The 21,866-nt window shown below is 43.3% G+C and overlaps 2 protein-coding genes across 2 annotated transcripts; both read right to left on the reverse strand.

Moving 5' to 3' along the window:
* Positions 1 to 5,912: 5,912 nt before the first annotated feature.
* LOC125550557 (UPF0481 protein At3g47200-like) lies at positions 5,913 to 8,118 on the reverse strand. Its single transcript, XM_048713580.1, has 2 exons — positions 7,161 to 8,118; positions 5,913 to 6,831 (listed from the first exon to the last, which is right to left on the reverse strand). Exons 1-2 carry the CDS (start codon positions 7,764 to 7,766, stop codon positions 6,124 to 6,126), a joined length of 1,314 nt encoding a protein of 437 aa, XP_048569537.1. The 5' UTR covers positions 7,767 to 8,118; the 3' UTR covers positions 5,913 to 6,123.
* Positions 8,119 to 13,829: 5,711 nt separating this feature from the next.
* LOC125554585 (beta-fructofuranosidase, insoluble isoenzyme 3-like) lies at positions 13,830 to 16,029 on the reverse strand. The gene is made up of 3 exons (XM_048718101.1): positions 15,834 to 16,029; positions 14,393 to 15,741; positions 13,830 to 14,155 (listed from the first exon to the last, which is right to left on the reverse strand). The coding sequence occupies exons 1-3, from the start codon at positions 16,027 to 16,029 to the stop codon at positions 13,952 to 13,954; spliced, it is 1,749 nt and encodes a 582-aa protein (XP_048574058.1). The 3' UTR covers positions 13,830 to 13,951.
* Between the last annotated feature and the right edge of the window lie 5,837 nt (positions 16,030 to 21,866).

The raw sequence follows: 21,866 nt of genomic DNA on the forward strand, positions 1-21,866 counted from the left end.
GCAACGTTCTATTTACCTAGCGCTCACGATCAGCTATGAAGCTTGTATCTTTTAACTCTGATTCACACTAGAACATTATAAAAGAATTCAAAATTATTTGTTTTAATATTTTCACTACTTAACAAGAATGGTTAAATTTCAAGATACGAAATACTTGACAATAAAGAAGAAAAATAACATTCAAAAACCTCAAAACTTCAATGAGATAAACAAGCAGATTTCATTCACTCTCTCACTTCAAAACACATGGGAAAAAACCATGTAAAAATCACGTAGAAGTTCATCATTAAAAAAAGACGAAGTTCAACTGAGAACAAAAGGAAGAAAGTATCATGTCACAAAAAATAAAAAAGGAAGTTCATCACTAAAAAGACGAAGTTGAAATGAGAACAAAATGAAGAAAGTATCATGTCACAAAAAATCAAAAAGGAAGTTCATCATTAAAAAAAGACGAAGTTCAAACGAGAACAAAAGGAAGAAAGTATCACGCTACAAAAAATCAAAAGGATCACCACACGAAACATACTAAGTTTGCAGAATAAAATAAAACTATATTGTTTTATTAAGTTTAATAGGTGAAACCAAAAAAGTTAGATGAGAATGAAAGTTTATAAAAATGTATTTTTAGCATTGCTAAATTAAAAAAAATTAGAAGTTCAAATTTTAAAAATAGAGCACTTCAAATTTATATAAAAAAAGGATTTTCACCATTCCTAAAAAATTCTAGAAGTTCAAATTTAAGTAATTGAGCGGTTCGATATTTATTACATAACCAGGATTTGATCCGTTACTAATGAATAACACCAAGAAGTCCTAATTAAAAACATGAAACTATTTGATGTTCATAAAAAACTCAGATTTCCCCAATACTAAAGATTAAAACCATGAAGTTCAATTTTAAAAAATGGAGCAGTTTAATGTATATAGAAAAACTCAGGTTTCTCGTTACTAATGAATAGAACCGAGAAGTTCAATTGGAAAAAGCGGAGCAGTTTGATATTTATTAAAAAAATCAAAATTTTCTAGTTACTAAAGAATAAAACCAATAAGTTCAATTTGAAATAAGGAAGAAGTTCGATATTTCTAAAAAACTCCAATTTCCACATTTCTAAGAATACACAATGAAGTTCAAATAAAAAAGATAGAGTGGTTCAAGGTCTATAAAACACTCAGATATTTTCACGTAACCGAGAGAAGCTTAGGTTGATAACTGCGAGAAGTTCACGTACTACACGGCGTATATTTTGTATTAAAAAGAATAAAAAAGCCAGGGCCGAAAGTTTTGTTACTAGAAGTTCAAGTGCTCTACCCGAGAAAGTTAAAAAATCTTGTGTGAGAGGTTGAACAAAAAGCATGACAGAAGTTCAAGGTGAAACAACGAGAAGTTCAATACTGCAAGGAATGCATTTCAGATAGTAATATAAGAGTAGAAAACAAAAAAGGTTAAAAGGTTTGTTGCAAGAAGTTCACGTGCTCCCCCGGTGAAGTTCAAGATCTCTAGTGCGAGACGTCCGACCTTCAATTATATATAAAAACAGGCAAAAACGACGTTGTTTTTTCCATTTATAAAACTGCTCTTAAACGATAAAAATTTGTAACGTGTGTCTACATGAAAAAGATGCTCCTATTCATAAGCTTTCCAATGGTATATTATATGCTATATTCCGATGAATGGTTTAAAAAGTTTTATGTATACCGTTAAAAACACATTTTTACGCATTCAAAAAATTATTTTGAACCGCCGCGAGTATGAAAAACTGGACAACACGTAAAAGTTGCGTGTTTGCAACATCTTTCCATCGGCATATTATTTGCTCAATTCCGGTAAGTGGTTTGAGAGTTACATGCAAAAACATCACGTCATAAACAGAGTGAAGTTCAAACAAACGTGCGCGGAAAGTTCAACTACTTCACACAGTGCATTTCCATTCGCGATGAAGGCAGAAATTATGATCTCGTCATTTTTTAATTTACTTCAAAACAACAGGAATATCATTTGTGTAAGTTCAAGTCCTCGTCCGAGAAATTTAAAAAAATTATCGTAAGAGAGGTTTGTATAAAAATAATATCATTTATGTAATACTGACGAAATGGATGGGAAAATTAAAAACGAAAATATGTTACAGAAGTTCAACGTGAAAACAACCCGAAGTTCGACTACTATAGTGAATGAATTGGAGATGAAAAACTTTTAAATTTGTCACGAGTATGAAAAAATGATCAACACGGGAAAGTTGCGTGTTTACAGCAGCTTTCCATCGGTATATCACTTGCTCAATTCCGGTGAGTGGATGGAGAGCTACGGGCAAAAAAATTACGTGAAAAACAGAGTGAAGTTCAGGTACACGCGCCGAGAAGTCCAGGTTCTTCACGCGGTGCATTTTCGAAAAATCTGTTTCGCGATAAAGGCAGAACGCATGATCCCGCCATTTTCGAAATTACTTGAAAACGGCTAGGAATCAGAAAAAACTATCAACATGAAAAAGTTTCGCATTTTCCATAGCTTTTCAGCGGTATATTATTTGCCCCATTTCGATAAAGTTTGTAGAAATTACGGCAAAAATACATTTTAACCATTTTCAAAACTGACATAAAACCGTAGTGAATTAGGAGAAAGAATACATACCAAAAAGTTTCGCATTTCTTCAAGCTTTCCAACGCCATATCATTTGCTGCATTTAGACGTACGGTTAAAAAATTAGCTCAAAAATACGAACTCGGTGGAACTTGTATCATTTTCTAAATTACTTTTAAACCATTCAAAATTAGAAAAAACTTTTAACATAAAAAGTAGCGCATTTTCATAAGCTTTCCAACTCCATATTATTTGCCTCAATTGGATTAGCCGTTTAGAAATGGCGTCAAAAATACGAACTCGGGTGTTCGGTTTACGAAATTTTATGATTTTCTAAATTACTCTTTAACCGTAGGGAATTAGAGAAAACTTTCAACATGTGGAAGGAGCGGTTTTGCAGCAGCTTTCCAACGCCATATTATTTGCCTCATTCCGATAAACAGTTTAAAAATGCGATCAAAAATACGATTCACGTTTTTTGTGTGAAGAAAAAACGGTTTTCAAAACTGCTCTTAAACCACTTACATTTTGCCAAAATTTTAACTTGGGTCATGATACTGATGTCCATAGCTATCCAACGGTATATCGCAAGCCCCATTTGGACACCTTTTAGCTGAAGTTCAACCTAGTACTCGGGGAAGGTCAGGCGCGTTACTCGGGAAGTTCATGTTGTGATCAGAATATTATTCTGATCCCGTGATCAGAATAGTGTTTATGTATATATGTATATATATATATTATGATCGGTTCTACTAGAAATTCTATTTATATATATGCATAACGTGTACAATATGTAGTATCGTAAAATACCGGCAAACGAAAAAGAATTAAATGGAAAACACAAAATTAAATGAAAAAGAAATCATAAACCCAAACCCCCCAACCTTTTAATATCGGTTGGTGTCACCAACCGGTACTAAAGGGCTCCCTGCCCCCGAAGCTGGCTCGTGCCACGTGGTTGCCCTTTAGCACCGGTTCGTGCTGAACCGGTACTAAAGGGGGGGGGGCTTTAGTGCCCACACTTTACTAAAGGGCCTTACGAACCGGTGCTATTGCCCGGTTCTGCACTAGTGTTGTGGTTTGTCGTGACTTCTATGGGAATTATTTGCGAAGCTCATCTCTAGTGATATTTGGTATGCACGCCGCTAACACACTTGAGACAATCGCGTGTCACGAAGGTCTAGCATTGGCTGAAGACCTTGGACTCCACAATTTTGTTGTTGCCTCATATCCGAAGTAGGTTGTTAATGATATGGCAAATGGTGGTCGGGGACACAATGGTGTGATCATCGGTGATATCAAGTCTAGAGCAACTAGTTTTAATTGTCATTTTTCTTTTGAACCTCATTTAGGTAATGAGGATGCTCATAATTTAGCTAGATTCTCCCTCTATTTAGGCCAGGGTCGCCACATGTGGGTTATGCAACCCCATGACCCAGATGTAATCCCACAAACTGTGATATTTGATGAATAAAGCATTGCTTTACTCCTCAAAAGAAATTAGGAATATCATTTGCGATCGTATAGGAAGTATCGCTAGAGATAGGTGCTTTGTAAGTGTAGGACTATACCATCACATCTAGGCATTTCACCACTACAAAAAATGGCATTTAATTCATAGTAACTTTCCAAAAGAAAATTTATTTTTTGAAAGGATGGATTATTGAATGCAAATGACAAAAACATGAAGTATCCGACATAGATACCATGACTTTTTAAATTTCACAAGAATCCAAAGAACTTGGGTTTACACTAATGTGAGTGTATACCCATAGAATCACATAAACAATTTGTAAGAGCTCTAAACTAAAATCAAGTGAAAAAAAATGTGTGGCTGAAGTCCTACAATAATACCCATACAATCACATAAGCCTATGATAGATTCGAATGGGCTTACCTCCAAGCAGTTATGTTAAAACTGGGATTTACTGAAAGGTGGGTGAGCATTGTGATGAGTACAATAAGCTCGGCGAAATTTTCAGTTTTGTTTAATGGGAAGAAACTTTAGGAATTTACACCATCACGAACAATCCGATAGGGGGGGGGGTCCGACCTCTCCATATTTGTTCTTCTTGGCAACAGAGGGCCTTTCGAGCCTCCTCAAATCAAAAAGTGAGTCATCAATCTTCATGGTCTGCAGATGGTCCCTTTGTCCCCATCAGTAAACCATATTTTATTTGTAGATGGCAGCCTATTGTTCTTCAAGGCTAATGGCGTAGGAGCATCTGAGGTGCACCAGGTGTTGGACACTTACTGTTTGGCTACAGGGCAACAGATAAATTTTGAAAAATCATCAATCTACTTCAGTAAAGATGTCCTTAAAAATATTAGGACGGACATAAAAGGGCTTGCTACAAGTTGCAAACGAGACATTGAACGAAAAATATCTTGGGATGCCATCTGATGTGGCGTCATCCACAAATGGGGCATTTAAATACTTAAAGGATCGCTTATGGAGCAGGTCCAGGGATATATTGAAAGAACTATGTCAATGGCGGGGAAAGAAATTTTGGTAAAGTCAGTAGCCCAAGTTGTGCCTGTATACTCTATGTCTTGCTTCAAGCTTCCAAGGGGTCTATGTGAGAAACTAAACATGTTAATCAGGAAATTTAGGTGGGAAAGTATAGATGGACAGTGAAAGCCACACTGGGTTTTTTGGAAGGACATGATGCAACCCAAAGGCATGGGAGGCCTAGGGTTCAAGGATTTCTAGCTGTTTAATTTATCTCTGCTTGCAAGGCTGGCGGATTGGGTTGAGCAAGCAGTTCGATAAGAGATTGGAATATGTTGTCCCTATCAAGGCAGTCACAACAAAGGGGGTTACATCTCTTGTGGCAGACCCTGTCCATGGCGAGGGTACGGGCCGGGCTCGACATGTAGTCACCGTTGTAAAGAGTAAAAATACTTCCAGCGTTGAGTGGGCATGACCCGTGTCTATGACGAATAGAGGGAGCGGGGGAGAGAGTAACGTACCACGCGAACAAACCCATGCTCCAAAACCACCTTCCATGCATCAGGGCGGGGGAAGAGGGGAGTCATTTGTCCATTTTTGTGAACTTCAGGTTGTCACATACCCAAGTTTATATTCTATTCATGAAATCTTAAAGGTTATTTGGATTAAACATTTTTGTAGTTGTGAACAAAAGCTTTTTAGTCAAGATACATCAATTTATTCCCAAATTATTCGTTGCATAGATGTCCATAATGAACGAAACTTATATACATGTTGTTAACACACATTATATGCTTAAAAACACAGTATCGAATGTACATTTAGATGGTACTTGCTCCTTGCAAATTATAGTGCACATAAGATTTCTTTTATCAAATCGCCAAATTAACTTCATAAAACTAGACCAAGTTTATAGAAAAAAGTATCGATATTTTCTATACCAAACCAATACCACTATATTTGTATATGGTGTACATTTTGTATTGTAAATGTTTATTTAGTATAAATTTGGTCACAGTTTACAAAGTTTGACTTTGAAAAAAAAAATCTTATATGCACTATAATTTGGCGGGGATGGCATACTAACTTACTACTGCTAGGATATTAGCTTGTAAAAGGGTGCAACCGTATAGAAGGTCTGCAAAAGTGTGGCAACTAGTAGAATAACGGTGGCGACGAGGGAAATGAACACCCAAGGGTTTCTCAAGTAGGTTTGTATGAAGTTAGCTCGCCACCTGTTCCATCTCTTCCTGCAGTGGGCATTCACCTGTCGCTGCACATCGTGGAGCCTACTAGAAGGGCTCATCACTCCTCCCTTGTTTAGCGTGTTGTTTAGGAGCTTAGCGACCTCTTCATCGCTGCCCAACCCACTCTCGATAATCATCTTAGATCTGAGCAGGGCGACATCCTTGGCCGAGCTAATCATGTTGTCCATGAAGATTACGTAGGCCGTCACGGCATTGCCAGCAGAAGGGTGGAGCCGTTCGAATGCCATTAGATTGAGGAACCTCTTCTCGGTGCCTTCGTTGACCCTAACCGCCGGCATGCTTAGCACGCCATGCTCGAAGTGGACGTCGAGGAGGCTGTCGGTGTCGCTCACCTTGAAATGGATTCCTGCTTCATAGATCTCCATCGCGGAGGGCATGACATACGCCTTCGAACCTTTGCGATCTTGGTGGTCGTCATGGGTAAGGCTTTGGTGTAAGATGTCGAGGGGATGGAGCCCGAGGGGGTTTATATCAACCACATGTCGGCGCCAAGGACAAAGGGAATCAAGCACCAACTTTCTTATCTCTCGAGCATCCTGTAGGAAAGTTGACATATATAGAGGGTTACATCTAACGTGCATTCTGCATCGAAACACATACACATTTACTTTTTAGTCACTTTTAACAGCTCAGTAATTTGACAGTGTGTGTGTATCTACAAAAGAAAAGTATCTATATATGCGCAATTTAAATTTTAGTACAATGCAGTTTGAACCTGCTATTTTGATGCTCCATGTTATTCTAGTAAATGGTACTCCTTCTGTACCGAAATACTTGTAGTTGGGAGAAAATGGTAGGATGGTATTTATTATCATATGAAATAAATGAAAATGGAAAATATGAGAAAAGAGTAATGAGTACGTACCTGATATTTGTCATGGTCGAGAACAAGGAATAGCCTGTGGAGAAGAAGCAGTGGCAGCTGGTTCTCCATGACGACCATGTCGGACTGGATATACAGCCACAAGTAGAGGTAACCGTACTGGCTAAAGACGGGGTCGTTGGGCGCGTAGTCGCCCTGCACCTTCCCCCGCAGCGCGTCCATCCTCATGGCCTCCAGCAGGAAGCAGCCGTCGGTGAGCATGAGCTCGACGAAGCGCTGCCGGTTATCGTCCCCGCGCCACTCGGCGCCGAGGTCCTTGTACGCCTCCTGGAGCTGCTGCGTGACCTCGGCCACGGCGTTGACGAACTCCCGCAGCGGCCTCCCGGAGCGCTTGACGAGGTGCACCACGGCCCGGCGCTTGTGCTCCTCCATGGGGAGCAGGTCGGGCTCGCCGTGGTGAAAGGGGCCGAGGGAGACGAGCTCCGGCCGGTACGCCTTGGTGTTGTGCAGGTTCTTGATGCGCTCGGGGACGAGGTAGATGGAGTGCCGCTTCCAGCGCGCCATCTCCACCGCCGGGTCGATGTCGCCGATCGTCCTCTCCATCTCCATCACCCAGCTGCTGGAGCCGATGGACGGCGCCTTCTCCATTTTTAGCTCACCTTTGATCAGCTTGCGGGTTACCCTTTATTTAAAGCCGGCCGGGGAGTCCTTGCGTATATATACATAGATAGATACGAATAGCACCATGCAGTCTGTACGTAAGCGCGCGAATACGTAGCACACTGATCGAACAAGGCTATCTTTACATGAACTCGTATTAGCTACTCCAACATATGCATATGTACGTACGTACTTGTCTTGGTGTAGTCCATCGGCGGCGGCGTAACGATTACCAAAGATATGAAAGGACACTTCATGGAACAGCCGGAATATGTGACAAAGGGTGTCTACTAAAGCTACCTGATCTAGCTAGATACTGCTCTCTATGCATACAGTAGACGGAGCACGGTGGTATGTACAGTGCTAATGGCAGCGAACCGGAACCTTTCTTAGATGGGAGGCAAAGAAAAAGACCCGGCCGGGCCGGCCGGGTCATACGGGGAAGCGTGTGTAGTTGGTGCACTCTGTCGCGCTTTATGCATGTGTGTTGCCTCCTTCGCACGCTCGGGGCTCGGCAGTGCAGCAGGTGAAACTTGGTGATGGTGCCCGGTTCAGCAGTGCAGCAGGTGAAACGGTCATGGTGCACCGCGCAGTGCACGCCGCTGTGTGTCGTCAAGAAAATAAATAGTAGTACAAAACATGCACTTTCAACAACAAAAAATGACATATATTAGTTTACTCAAATGATAAGTGCCATACGTGTGGCATGAAATACTCCGGGTCTGGTGTTTTTTACAACTAAAGTTGTCATCCGAAAAGAAAAACAAACCAAAAAAAACTGAAACTTGCCGTCTTGCATCACTAAACTTGGCATCAAAACCGCCTGCAGTTGCCATGTGTTTGTGTCATACGTGCGGCATTTATCAGGGTCCTTAGTTTAAGAGCACGGCGTCCCGGTGGAGTCTGCGAGCACGATGTCCGGCACGTACGTCTTGGTTGCGTGGTCGTATGCGCCGAAGGTGTAGTACCCGAATCGCGTCAAGTCAAGGCTCACCTTGAGCATGTGCTTTACATCGCCGAGGACGCCATGGGAGGTGACAGGGTAGAAGTCCACACACTCCGACATGCCGGTGTCGCCGTGGTGTAGCTCTCGGCGCACCAGCACCCAGTGCCAGAAGTCTCGGCTCTGATGCAGCACCACAAGGCCCCGGTGGTTGTCCTTGGTCCCGATGATCAGGCACCAGAGCCTATCGGGTCCCCGCCACGCATTTGTCGGGTCACGTTACGCGGTGGCGTTGACCCTGGCATGATGACGGGGTTGAATTCTGATTTGACACACTCCCGAAGGTAGGATGCTCATCTTGTCGCGGCCTCCGATGCTCTGAACTATGGAGCGGCCGATCTGCGCGGAATGCACAATTGAGCATCAATTGTTAGTTAGTGCAGGAGCATCAATCATGTTAAGGTGCAGTGGCCCTTTTGCAGTTCGGGGTGGGGGGGGGGGGGGCTTGGCCCCCAGGGGCATGGCCCCCAGCTATGGTATAATCTTTAAAAGCAAAAGGGCCTAGAGGCCCAGATGTTTTCTAACCAAGTCCATCGCCGAGAATGACAACTCAACATCGTCTTACACTGGTGTCGTGAGCCCGAGGACCTCTAAGTAGGCCCCACCCTTGACGAGCACATTCGTGATGTTGACATGGGACGAAAAGTCCTTTATTTTTGACAATATGCCAGCACCACTAGTAGAATTCTGCAGGAATATTGTCAGGCCCAGGAGCCCTATTAGCCTCCATAGCAAATAGGCTCCTTCAGTTCCTCCTCCTAGAAGTTTCTAATCAGATAATTATTATCCCTATCATTGAGTTTCTCACCCCCCCCCACGTGTCAGGATTCGTATGAAATTGGTTCCCAGGAGCAGGACCAAACAGGTTTTTGTAGTACTCAGTAGTGTGGGTGATAAGGTTATTCGTACCCTCAGTTTCCACCTCTCCATGTTTCAGAGGACGAATAGTATTTTTCCTTTTACGCCCATTAGCAATCTTATGAAAATAGTCAGTATTTAGATCACCTTTGAGAAGCCAACGCTCGTGTTATTGTTGAAGCCAAAAGATCTCTTCATTAACTAGGATCTCATGAAGCTCAAAATTCACATCCAGCTTTCTGTTATACAATTCAGGAGTTAAAGGACCAACTTCCTCTAATTCTTCTAATAAGGATAGTTCCATCCTCAAATCTTTCTCTCTTTTTATCATAACCATGTTTATTAGACCCCCAGCCCTTAAAAGTCTAACTTAATTCTCCTAAGTTTAATGTTGAGAATATCAATAGGATCAACAACATATGCAACTCTAGACCAAATTTCTCAACCAGGGTGTAGAACTCATAATTTTTCAACCAAGTTAGGTCAAACTGAAACTCTCTAGGATTAGGCGCATCCTTACTTTCATCTCCTGGGGAGAGAAGTAAGGGGTTATGATCAGAAAGTTCACAGACAAATTTCCTAACCAAGACCAAGGGAGTTATGATCTGAACATCTGCACAGAAGTAAGGGGTTATGATCAAAGAGTTCAGAGACAAATTACTTGGAAGTGAAAGACACAAAGCAAAATAACCCATCTAATCTCTCATATCATGACACCTCAAGTCTGTTATTAGATACTACCTAATAATCTAGCTATACAAATGTACATCTTCCGCGTCAATCATCTGATCAGTTGATCGATGTCCATGTTGATCTTGGCCGACCGCATGTGGTACACGTTCAGGTGCGTGACTTTGACGTCTGGCCCACAGCATGCCTTGTTGCCGACGGCCTTTGTGGCGTAGACCCTCACAATATGCTCTGTCGTGGCCTCCGAAGCTCTCCACCATGGAGTGGTCAATCTGCGCAGAATGCACCAATTGACTTTTCTGGTCTTTGTTACACAACTTTGATTATGATTTTCATGTGGTCTACAAAATTAGTATGCAGACATATAAAATAAAATTGTTTCAAAACACAAATACGATTGTGCCATTTATACATGTTTAATACATATATTTTGACATATATTAACGGTCAAAGTCATGCATCAAAGACCGAGCAAAGTCAATTTCGTCTTATATTTTGAGGAGGGAGTACCACTGTTAAGACAGTAGTGTAGTAGGTTGGTGTAATGTACCAAAGGTTCTGAGAGGTATCTTACTGCCGGTCTCGACAACGTCAACATGAATGAAGCCGGTGAAGGTCGGCTTGTAGAGGTTGTCGGCATAGGACAACCTAATTTTTGCTATGGGTTTGTCTAGATCTCAGTCGACTGAGACTTCGCGAAGTCTCGGTCAACTGATGACATCAGCATACGTATATGATATCAGCATATGTACAAACTAGGCCTGCTTTGTTTATGGAACTGTTTGCATGTTTTTGTTGCTATGGGCTGGCTTTGTATTTCTACTGGGCTTTTATCTCATCTTTTCCCCTGTGATCTGTTGCTTTGTTGCCAGATTTTTTTTCCTCTTCTTGTACTTGGGCTGTACAACTGCAAGTATAATACTCCCTCCGTTCCTAAATATTTGTCTTTTTAGAGATTTCAACAAGTGACTATATACGAAGCAAAATGAGTGAATCTACACTCTAAAATATGTCTATATACATCCATATATGGTAGTCCATTTAAAATCTCTAAAAATACAATTATTTAGGAACGGAGGGAGTATGTGTTTTGCTATCCAGCTACAACCTCAACGAGTGAGGTAAATTTTTTGTTCAAATCATAGCATTATTTTTTGCCGGAAAAAATCTTGTATGCAATACGATGCATGCTTGTGTTGTTTTTTATATGGGCATGTAACTTATTATCATTTTTTCGTTCATGAAAAAATACAAAGTATTTGAACACAAAGAAAAGATATTGAAGAAAAAATAATAGTTTTGTGCTTGCTATTGCTTGCCCGCGAGCTATGAAGTTGTTGCCTGCTGTTGTTAAAGTACAGAAGGACAAAGGTCAAACACATAGGTATATAGAATATATACACCATTTTTGTTACACGAACAATTTTTTAAAAGTGAAAATCACATGAGCATTTTTTAAGAACCGTGAACAGTTTTCAATTTTATGGACAGTTTAAAAGAAATATGAAATATGTTTTCAAATATGGACAATTTTTTAAATGCATGAACATTTAATAAGAATTGCATGAAAAAATCTAGAAAATTGTTCATCGCGTATTGAAAAAATGTTCACCGCATATTTGAAAAGTGCTCACTAATTATTTAAAAATCCTTGAACATGTATTTTTTAAAATATTCATATACACGCAAGGAAATGTATTTCTACTAATGGGAAATGAAAATCATATTAAAGGGGAAAAGGAGCAAATTAACTGCAAGTGTCCCTCTTCCACCGCCCTCCGGCAAAACAAGCGTCGGTTGCAATTGAGGGCGACACTTGCAGTTGCGTGCCGGGCGTCAGACATGCAACTACCCCCCCTCCCCCTCTCTCTCCCGCCGCCCACCGACAAAACAAAGGTCAGTTGCAGTCGGGTGCGTTGACATGCAGTTTCACTCAAGGGCGACACTTGCAGTTGCATGCCTAGTGTCAAACATGCAACTCCCCTCTCTTTGGCCACCCTCCAACGAAACAAAGGTCAATTGAAGTCGGATGGGTAGACATACAATTGCAGGCGGGGGCAAAACTTACAGTTGCGTGCCTACAGTCATACATGCAACTACCCCCCCTCCTCCAGATGTCCTTCGACTTAAGAAAAAGATTAGTTGCAATCGGGTGGGTAGACATGCAGTTGCAGTCAAGAACGACACTTGCAGTTGCATGCCCAGTCTGAAGCATGCAACTACCCCCCTCCTGCCGCCCATCAATGGAGCAAAAGTCAATTGCAGTCGCTTGTGTGGACATGCAGTTGCAGTTGAGGGCGAAATTTGCAATTGCATGTTTAGTGACAAACATGCAACTACTCCTTCCCTCTCCCACTGTTCTCCGACAAAACAAATGTCAGTTGTAGTCAAGGGCGACACTTGTAGTTGCATGCCTAATGTGAGGCATGCAACTTTACGGTGTACGCCTGTGAAAAAAAAGACACATAGCATATAAACACAATAAAAATTTGTTTTTGGGTAATACACAAAGAAACAAAGTAAAAAAAAAAGACAGGATGCAAATAAGCAAATAAAACAAAAGTCATGTAGAAAAGGCAACCACATCTCAGAATTAAAAAATAAGACAACAACATGTGAGAATAAAAATTGTTCACGCGATGTCAAAATGTAGGTTCCTAAAAAATATAAATGTTCCATATTTCCTAAACAAGAAAGATAAAAAAAATCAAAAATGGAAATACAAGTACAGATGTATACTGTATACATAAACAGAGAGTCATCTGCCCAATTAACTTTCTTCTTCTATGTGTTCAATTTTTTTTTCTTCTGTACATACACGGTGCACACAACCCAGCAAAAAAGAAAAAGAAAAAACATACAAATATTTACATGGGACGACTACGAGAATATAAAAACAGACAATCACAAAAGAAAGGGCCGCAAGCCACAGCCCACAACCCAAGTAGTGGAAGGCCTAGTGTGTTTTGAAAAGGAAGAATACATCAGCGATTGAAACAGGTCGATGAAATTGGACAGCTAATCTCGTCGATTGAGACTTCATAAAGTTTTAGTCGACTGAGTTTTAGCATTCCCCTTTTGCTATAAATTTTGCCTTGGAGTCCGACTCGTTGGCCCAACCCCATAGGATGTGGCGTTGCTTCACCGGGTCGAGGAACGTTTGGGATGCGTACAAGTTACCGTAGTCGCAGCGGAGCCTGTCGTTTCCGTCTGTGAGCGCCGCATCGGGCACGTACGTCTCGGTGGAATGGTCGTATGTGCCGAAGGTGTAGTAATCAAACCACGTAAGGTCGAGGCTCACCTTGAGCATATGTTCTTGGGAGGGAATGTGACGTTCTTTTTTGCAGACAATTCTTGAGATGTTAATGGTATTTTACAGATTGCATCCTTCATACTGACGAGTTTATAGTGCTGGGAAACTTATTGACTTTTGAATATCAACATCAATGTTTGTTTGAGTTTTAGAGCATCATCAATGCAGTGCATACTAGTTTGCAGTAACTAAAAGATACACAGCAAATAACCTGTCTAGCCTCTGGTATCATGACACCTCAAGTCTGTTATTTGATACTTATTTCCTAATAATCTAGCTATACAAATGTGCAATTATCATGCGCGTCGATCATCTGGTCGGTTGATTGATATCCGTGCTGATCTTGGCCGACCGCATGTCATACGCATTCAGGTGCGTAACCTTGATGTCTGACTCGCCGTGGTTGAACACGTAGAGACGCGCCTTGTCACCGACGGCCTTTGTCGGGTAGACCCTCGACAATATGCTTATTCTGCCGTGCCCTCCGAAACTCTCCACCATGGAGTGGTCGATCTGCGCACAATGCAGCGTAGAGCATCAATTGCTAGTTACAAAAAAACTAGAAGCCCGGATTAAGAAAAGTACACACATTTGGCCCCCAAACATGCTGATATGTAGTACTACCAGTAGCTACTTCCTCCGTTTCAAATTATTTGTCGGGGAAAAGGACGTATCTAGAATTAAAATACATCTAAATACATCCATACCTGCGACAAATAATTTGGAACCAAAAGAGTAGGTGTAACGTACCAAGGTTCTGAGAGGTATCTTGCCGCCAGCCTTCACAATGTCGACGTCGATGAATCCGGCGAAGCTTGGCTTGTAGAGGTGGTCGGCGTAGGACGACCTCGAGGGATCGTTGCACATCAGCACGACGTGCTTGCCGTCGTCGCCGTCCTTGAACACCCTGAAGAAGACCGCCGTCCTTTCCTTGAGCTCGTCGGACGCGAGCACCCACAGCCCGAACGGCCCCACGCCGCCTTTGACGTCCGCACCCCGCGCCGCGCACACCGTCTGCGCGTCGGCGCCGCGCCATGCCGGGTCGAACGGTTCGGCTTTGTCCAGGTCCATCGCCGCGAACGATACCTCCACGTCGGCCTGCGCCGGCGTCGTGAGCCCGAGGACCTCAAAGTAGTCCCCACCCTTGATGAGCCTGTCGGTGATATTGACGTGGTTGCTGCGGAGGGACTCGACCTCGGCGACTGGCCATTGCATGAGCTGCTTGCCGTTCGCCGCGAGCCAGATCTTCCTGGGGATGGCCTGCACGCCGGCCCAACCCTTCCTGACGTCGTCGGCCGTGGAGTCTGACTCGTTGGCCCAACCCCACAGGATGCGGCGGTGCTTCGCCGGGTCGAGGAACGTCTTGGACGCATAAAAGTTACCGTAGTCGTAGCGGAGCCCGTCGTTGCCATCTGCGAGCGCCGCATCCGGCACGTAGGTCTCAGTGGCGTGGTCGTACGCGCCAAAGGTGTAGTACTCGAACCGTGTTAGGTCGAGGCTCACCTTGAGCACGTGCTTTACGTCACCGAGGACGCCATGGGAGGTGACGGGGTAGAAGTCCGGGCACTCCCACATGCCCGTGTCGCCGTGGTGCAGCGGTCGGCGCACCGGCACCCAACGCCGGAAGTCCCGGCTGCGGTAGAGCACCGCGATGCCCCGGTGGTTGTCCTTGGTCCCGACCTCCAGGCGCCAGAGCCCGTCGGGTCCCCGCCACGCCGTCGTCGGGTCACGGAACGCGGTAGCGTTGATCCCGGGGCCCGGCGCGATGACGGGGTTGTAGTCGGGCTTGACCCACTCCCGGAGATAAGGATCCGAGAGGTCCTTGGGGTAGGCGACGTTCTGCACCTGCCGGCCGTCGCCATCGATGCCGGTGTACATGATGGCCGGCGTGCCGTCGGGCAGCACGGTGGCGGAGCCGGACCAGCAGCCGTTGACGTCGAAGGGCGCCGTGGGGTAGATGGCCGGCTGGAGCATGACCCAGTTGACGAGGTCCGTGGACACGGCGTGCGCCCAAACGATGTTGCCCCACACGGCCCCCTTGGGGTTGTACCGGTAGAAGAGGTGGTACACGCCCTTGTAGTACAGCACGCCGTTAGGATCTGCAGTGCACACACGTACGCATCGAAAAATCAAGATAGCGAAAGACAATGTCGATCAAGATCAGCGAGGTATTCAATCTGCACATAAGTACGTACCGTTGATCCAGTGCATGGGGGCTGGAAGTGGTAGCCGGTGCGGAGCGAGTCGTCGACGTCGATGGCGCGCCCGCCCTCGGCCTCCAGGGATTGCAAGTCGGGGAAGACGCGGTGCGACGCCTCCGCGATGGGCCACGACGACGACAGCGCGAGCAACAGGAAAACCACCCACGTTATCGGCTGGATCGCCATGCCCGAAACGATCAACGTGCTGCTCGCGGTTCAAACTACTGTAGTTGCTAGGTCGACGAGTACGTGGGAGGGACACACGAACGTGCGTTATAAGGGGAACCCAACCAGCCAACCTAGCAATCTGTAGGATTGTTTGTGCACTTTGCCATGCCATGCCTCATTAAACCGGACACGCATCATACTTGATTGTGCATCATGCCATGTTTATGTGGTGGTTGTTTACTATGCTGTGTGCTTCTTTCCGGTGTTGCTTCTTCGGGTTGGTTCCGGTAACGTCGTGATTGTGAGGACCCGTTCGACTACGTTCGTTTGGCTTCTTCATGGACTCGTTCTTCTTCCTTGCGGGATTTCAGGCAAGATGACCATACCCTTGAAATCACTTCTATCTTTGCTTGCTATATGCTCGCTCTTTTGCTATGCCTATGCTGCGATACCTACCACTTGCTTATCATGCCTCCTATATTGTTGAACCAAGCCTCTAACCCACCTTGTCCTAGCAAACCGTTGTTTGGCTATGTTACCGCTTTGCTCAGCCCCTCTTATAGCGTTGTTAGTTGCAGGTGAAGATTGGAGCTTGTTCCATGTTTGGAACATGTTTACTTGTTGAGATATCATAATATCTCTTATTTAATTAATGCATCTATATACTTGGTAAAGGGTGGAAGGCTCGGCCTTATGCCTGGTGTTTTGTTCCAGTCTTGCCGCCCTAGTTTCCGTCATATCGGTGTTATGTTCCCGGATTTTGCGTTCCTTACGCGGTTGGGTTATAATGGGAATCCCTTGACAGTTCGCCTTGAATAAAACTCCTCCAGCAATGCCCAACCTTGGTTTTACCATTTAACAACCTACCACCTTCCCTTGGGTTCTGCAGACTCAAGGGTCATCTTTATTTTAACCCCCCCGGGCCAGTACTTCTCTAAGTGTTGGTCCGAACCGAGCTGCCTGCAGGGCCACCTCGGGGAAACTTGAGGGTTGGTTTTACTCGTAGCTAGTCTCATCTGAGTGTGTCCTAAGAACGAGATATGTGCAGCTCCTATCAGGATTTGCCGGCACATTCGGGCGGTGTTGCTCGACTTGTTTTACCATTGTCGACGATGTCTTGTAACCTGGATGCCGAGCCTGATCGGAATGTCTTGGGAGAAGGAATATCCTTCGTTGACCGTGAGAGCTTGTGATGGGCTAAGTTGGGACTCCCCTGCAGGGATTTGAACTTTCGAAAGCCGTGCCCGCGGTTATGGGAAGAAGGGAATTTGTTAACGTCCGGTTGTAGAAAACCTAAAGTTGACCTTAATTAAAATGCATCAACCGCGTGTGTAACCGTGATGGTCTCTTTCCGGCGGAGTCCGGGAAGTGAACACGGTGTTGGAGTTATGCTTGACGTAGGTTGTTCTAGGATCACTTCTTGATCATAGTTCATCGACCGTGCTTTGCCTTCTCTTCTCGCTCTCATTTGCGTATGTTAGCCACCATATATGCTAGTCGATTGCTGCAGCTCCACCTCATACCTTTTACCTTACCCATAAGCTTAAATAGTCTTGATCGCGAGGGTGCAAGATTGCCGAGTCCCCGTGACTCACAAATACTTCCAAAACCAGTTTGCAGGTGCCATTGAACCGTGCAGATGACGCAATCAAGCTCAGGAGGAGCTCGATGAAGATCTTGTCCTTTGTGTTCTTTTGATCCAGTTGATCAATAGTGGAGCCCAGTCGGGACGATCGGGGATCTGTTTAGCTTTTGGGGTAGTCTTCTTTTATTTTGGTTCTGTAGTCGGACCTTGATTGTATTTGGATGATGTAATGCTTTATTCATGTAATTGTGTGAAGTGGCGATTGTAAGCCAACTATGTATCTTTTTCCCCTATTGTATTACATGGGTTGTGTGAAGATTACCTCACTTGCGACATTGCTTTCAATGCGGTTATGCCTCTAAGTCGTGCTTCAACACGTGGGAGATATATCCACATCGAGGGCGTTACAAGTTGATAATCAGAGCCTCCCCCGACCTTAGGAACCCCCCTGCTTGATCGAATTAGCTGGTGTTGTTGAGTCTAGAAAAATGTTTTGAGTCATTTAGGAATTATATATCGGAGAGTTTAGGAATTCTTTTACTCCCCAGTCCCTTCATCGCTCTGGTAAGGCATCCTGACGTAGAGTTTTGACTTTTCTCTTCTCAAATTTCACTAAATTTTTTTTAGGATCACGCAGGTATCTTGGAATCGTTCCGATCGATTTGTGACGAGAACATTGTTCTTGGTGCCTCCTGTCATTTAGGGGTTGTGGCAGTGTCCCGGGGAGTTGATCTCCGAGGTGTTGTCGTCACAATTTTATCGTTGCAGTTCTGGAATACCTGAGATTAGTTTCGCCGACATCGAAAATCTTTTTTATGCAGTTGTTGGTGAGATAACCTCGATGCCACCCAGTACTCGTATAACGGATATTTTTCGAAGGTTGAGGTAGACGATTTCCGAAGGTTTCTTGGTTATGTGTTGAAGGATGGATACAACTGGTTGTAGGATTTGCTAGTTTTGGGTGAGATATTATGCTTCCCCTGTATCCCCAACACCTGATTGCATAACCGGAAAATTTCGGGAGTTTATAAGTGGGAATTCAAGTAGCTCTTAGGATATCTTTCCGACAGATGTATGATATGAAATTGGGGTTCGACGTCTAGTGGTCCGCCTAGTCACGGTTGGTTTTACAGTGGTCTCGTTGTGTCTTAAAGAGTCCTTGGCTATGCCGACTCGGGGACGCTTCGTATGTCATGTGCATTGCCTTGTACATGATGGTGTTGTACGATCGAGCCTGTGTAGGCCCCACCACGAAAACTTTGGACGAAATCTCTATCATATGTTTGTTCCGGCTTATTCTGCAAGCCAATCCTTTGTTTTGTTTCAATTTGTGGTATTCGAGTTGTTTCGAAGTCACATGTGGATTCCATACCTTTCCTAAATGGTGTTCTTATACTCCATTGTGAATACTAATCCTTCTTGATAATCGAGATTGTCATGCCAATCCTTTTCATCGGTGTGTTTCTTTTCAAGTGGATCCGATCATTGCAACATCCGCAAGATCAAGTATCAGTTTTTCTCAACGGTGTTTGTTTCATCCGTCCCCAAGTTGCCTTTGTTTTTCCCCCCCCCCCCCCCCTTTTTCTTCAAGGAATCTGATGTTTTAATTAAGTATCCTTTATATTCTTATGAAGTCTCTCCATTCCTTTTCCGTCAATGTTCTTATCCGGTGATTCTCAGGAAGATTCTAATGGAGCTTCAAGTTCGTCATTCTTCATTCTTTTCATCTCCAATGAATTCAATTCAAGCTTTGTCAATTATATCCTTTCCTCATTGCAAATACTTTCTCATGCCGGTACACCTCTTAATCATCCATTTCTCGCTATTCAATTCTTCCGGTATGCTCAAGATATCTCGAAGATTCATGTGTTCACTCTGCTTTCGTTCAAGCTTTTTTCGAGGATGTTATATCATTCAAGCCATTTAATTCAACTGGTGCTTTCTCTCTTTGAAATCATTCAACGGTGTATATTTTGAGTGGGCCCTAACCCACAGGTCTTTTCCCAGGATCTTACCTGACTCTTCTTATTTTCTCGGAGCTATCCTCAAATTTTATTTTCGAAGTTTGACGTAAGAATGATTGTCATCAGTCTTATGTTTTTCTCCAAGATCTTTCAAATTCTTTTCATCGTTGGTTCAACCTTTCCATTCTTCATTCCGGAGTGTCTAAATAATTCATGACGGTGTTTCTCGTCGTCATTCTCAACTCTTGAAGACCGAAGAAGAGTTTTCCTCCATACCTTGCTCCATTTCTCTTCAAGATTCGTGATTCTAGCTTGTTGCCATCCTCTCGTAATTATTTTCGATTGTAGGAATTCTTTTCACCCATCCGGAGCTATTCAGGAGTCTTCTCAGTTTGGTTATCCGGAGTCCATCAATTCAGGATTATTCATTCTCAGATTTCAGCTCTCTTTCTCTAAATCTTACCGGTGCATCATTCAAATATCCTCTAATCAGCTCATGATCTCTTCGTTCTCATGGATCTAAATTCTCTCAAGCATCTTCGTTATTTGCTAATTCTTACCGGTGATTCTTCCCTTTTACTTCATTCATTTTCATTTCTTACGGTGGTTCGTTCAAGAGTTCCCTTCCTTGGTTATCATATCAATTCATTCGTTGTTTTCCAAATCCCACCGGTGGTTCGTTGAAGACCTTCCTAAAGTTTGCGCTATATCTATATTAATTCTTTCAACAAGAATGAGTAGTTTGCCAAATCCGTGGCTTGTCATCAATCTAAATTGGTGAAGGACGCGCACAATGTAATTCTTATTCTTTGTTTCATCCAAGTGATTAATTCCTTAGTCCGGAGGTTCATCAAAATTCTTGATCTCATTTGTTAATCTTTCTTTTCCTGGAGTTCCAAGCTCTCTCATTTCTCTCATCATGAAGATACATCTAATCATTGCAAGTCTTCACTTTGTGTTTTCAACTTCTCTTTCATTTCGATTGATCATTTCTTTTGTTACCGGAGTTCTTCATGGAGGCTCTACATGATGGTTCATAAAGGATTTAATTCCTTCTCGAAGTGTTCATCGAGATTCTTTTCAGAGGAGCTCATGCATTCTTCATCTTGCAATCCGGAGTGCAATTCGTTCACGCATATCTTTTGAGGTGGTCTTATGTCATTCTTGATAATTTCCCTTCGTGCTCCGTGATTCACAAGTTATCAAGAATGGGATATATTAAATCCATCAATCTCGTCATTGGAATTATCTTGGTTTATATTTCACCTAAAGCCTTCCCTAAGGATTGTTGCTATCTATGGTTCTTATAAATGACCCAAGTTCTTCACTTATCCTCCCGGTGAAATAAGTTTCTTGTCTCCTTGTTCTTATCAATCCAATTCTTTTTCCCGTGAGTGGCAGGTTGTCACCTTATAATTTGAGATGTATTCCATAAGACCATATCAAGCTTATTCTTTTCGTTGTTGGTTTTCCAACAACTCCGTTCTAGCATTTGTTGTAAGTGTACTCCCTCGAGATCTTGTTTCCCTTCGTTCATCCCATTCCATTCTTACTTTTGTTCCGGAGGCTTTGTGATGTTGCTCTCTTCAACCCATCTTTTCGTTTTGTCAGGATCGTGTTCTTTTCTTGGTTTATCCATTTAACCGGTGTGTTGTGTCCTTTTGCTCAAGCTCTTTCATTTTATCAAGTCTTTCATCTCTTTTCAACCAAAGTGCTACCCGACTCGGTTCTTTCTTTTCCTCTTTATTAATGGAGTGCTTTCAACTTCGTTCATCTCCGTTGCATTCTTTTCTCGAAATGGCTTAACCTTTCAAGGTTCATGGTTTCACTCATTAGTCAAAGAAGCAACTTTGTTTTACCTCTTCCTCTTCCGTTTTCTATCCGGTGCCATCCTAGATCTCGGGACGAGATCCTCTCATAGTGGTGGAGTGTTGTAACGCCCCGAGACCGATGTGCCAGGTGTCCTCCAGTTATTCGCTGTTGTTACCTTGTCATTGCTTGCATGTCATGCATCTCATATCATGTCATCATGTGCATCACATTTGCATACATGTTCGTCTCATGCATCCGAGCATTTTCCCCGTTGTCCGTTTCTCAATCCGACACTCCTATGTCCTCCGACGCCCCCTTTTACCTCGTTTCGTGAGTGGCCGAAAAATGTTCTCGGAATGGGATGAAACTTGGCGTGCGGTCTTATTATAGTGTAGACAGAGCGCCTGTCAAGTTTCGTCGCATTCGGAGCTCGTTTGATAGCCCAACCGTTATATATATAGCGGCACCGTTGCCGGTATTTTCGTCGGACGTTT

The sequence above is a fragment of the Triticum urartu genome, chromosome 4, assembly GCF_003073215.2.
Source record: "Triticum urartu cultivar G1812 chromosome 4, Tu2.1, whole genome shotgun sequence".
Classification (NCBI taxonomy): domain Eukaryota; kingdom Viridiplantae; phylum Streptophyta; class Magnoliopsida; order Poales; family Poaceae; genus Triticum; species Triticum urartu.

What these genes read in the sequence shown, in the direction of transcription:
- LOC125550557 (XM_048713580.1), bottom strand. Translation starts at nt 7,766, where the DNA reads ATGGAGAAGGCGCCGTCCATCGGCTCCAGCAGCTGGGTGATGGAGATG. An exon ending in TCGACCATGACAAATATCAG is followed by an intron (nt 6,832 to 7,160) that starts GTACGTACTCAT and finishes ACTTTCCTACAG; the next exon opens with GATGCTCGAGAGATAAGAAA.
- LOC125554585 (XM_048718101.1), bottom strand. Translation starts at nt 16,029, where the DNA reads ATGGCGATCCAGCCGATAACGTGGGTGGTTTTCCTGTTGCTCGCGCTG. An exon ending in ATGCACTGGATCAACGGTAC is followed by an intron (nt 15,742 to 15,833) that starts GTACTTATGTGC and finishes TGTGCACTGCAG; the next exon opens with ATCCTAACGGCGTGCTGTAC. An exon ending in AGATACCTCTCAGAACCTTG is followed by an intron (nt 14,156 to 14,392) that starts GTACGTTACACC and finishes CATTGTGCGCAG; the next exon opens with ATCGACCACTCCATGGTGGA.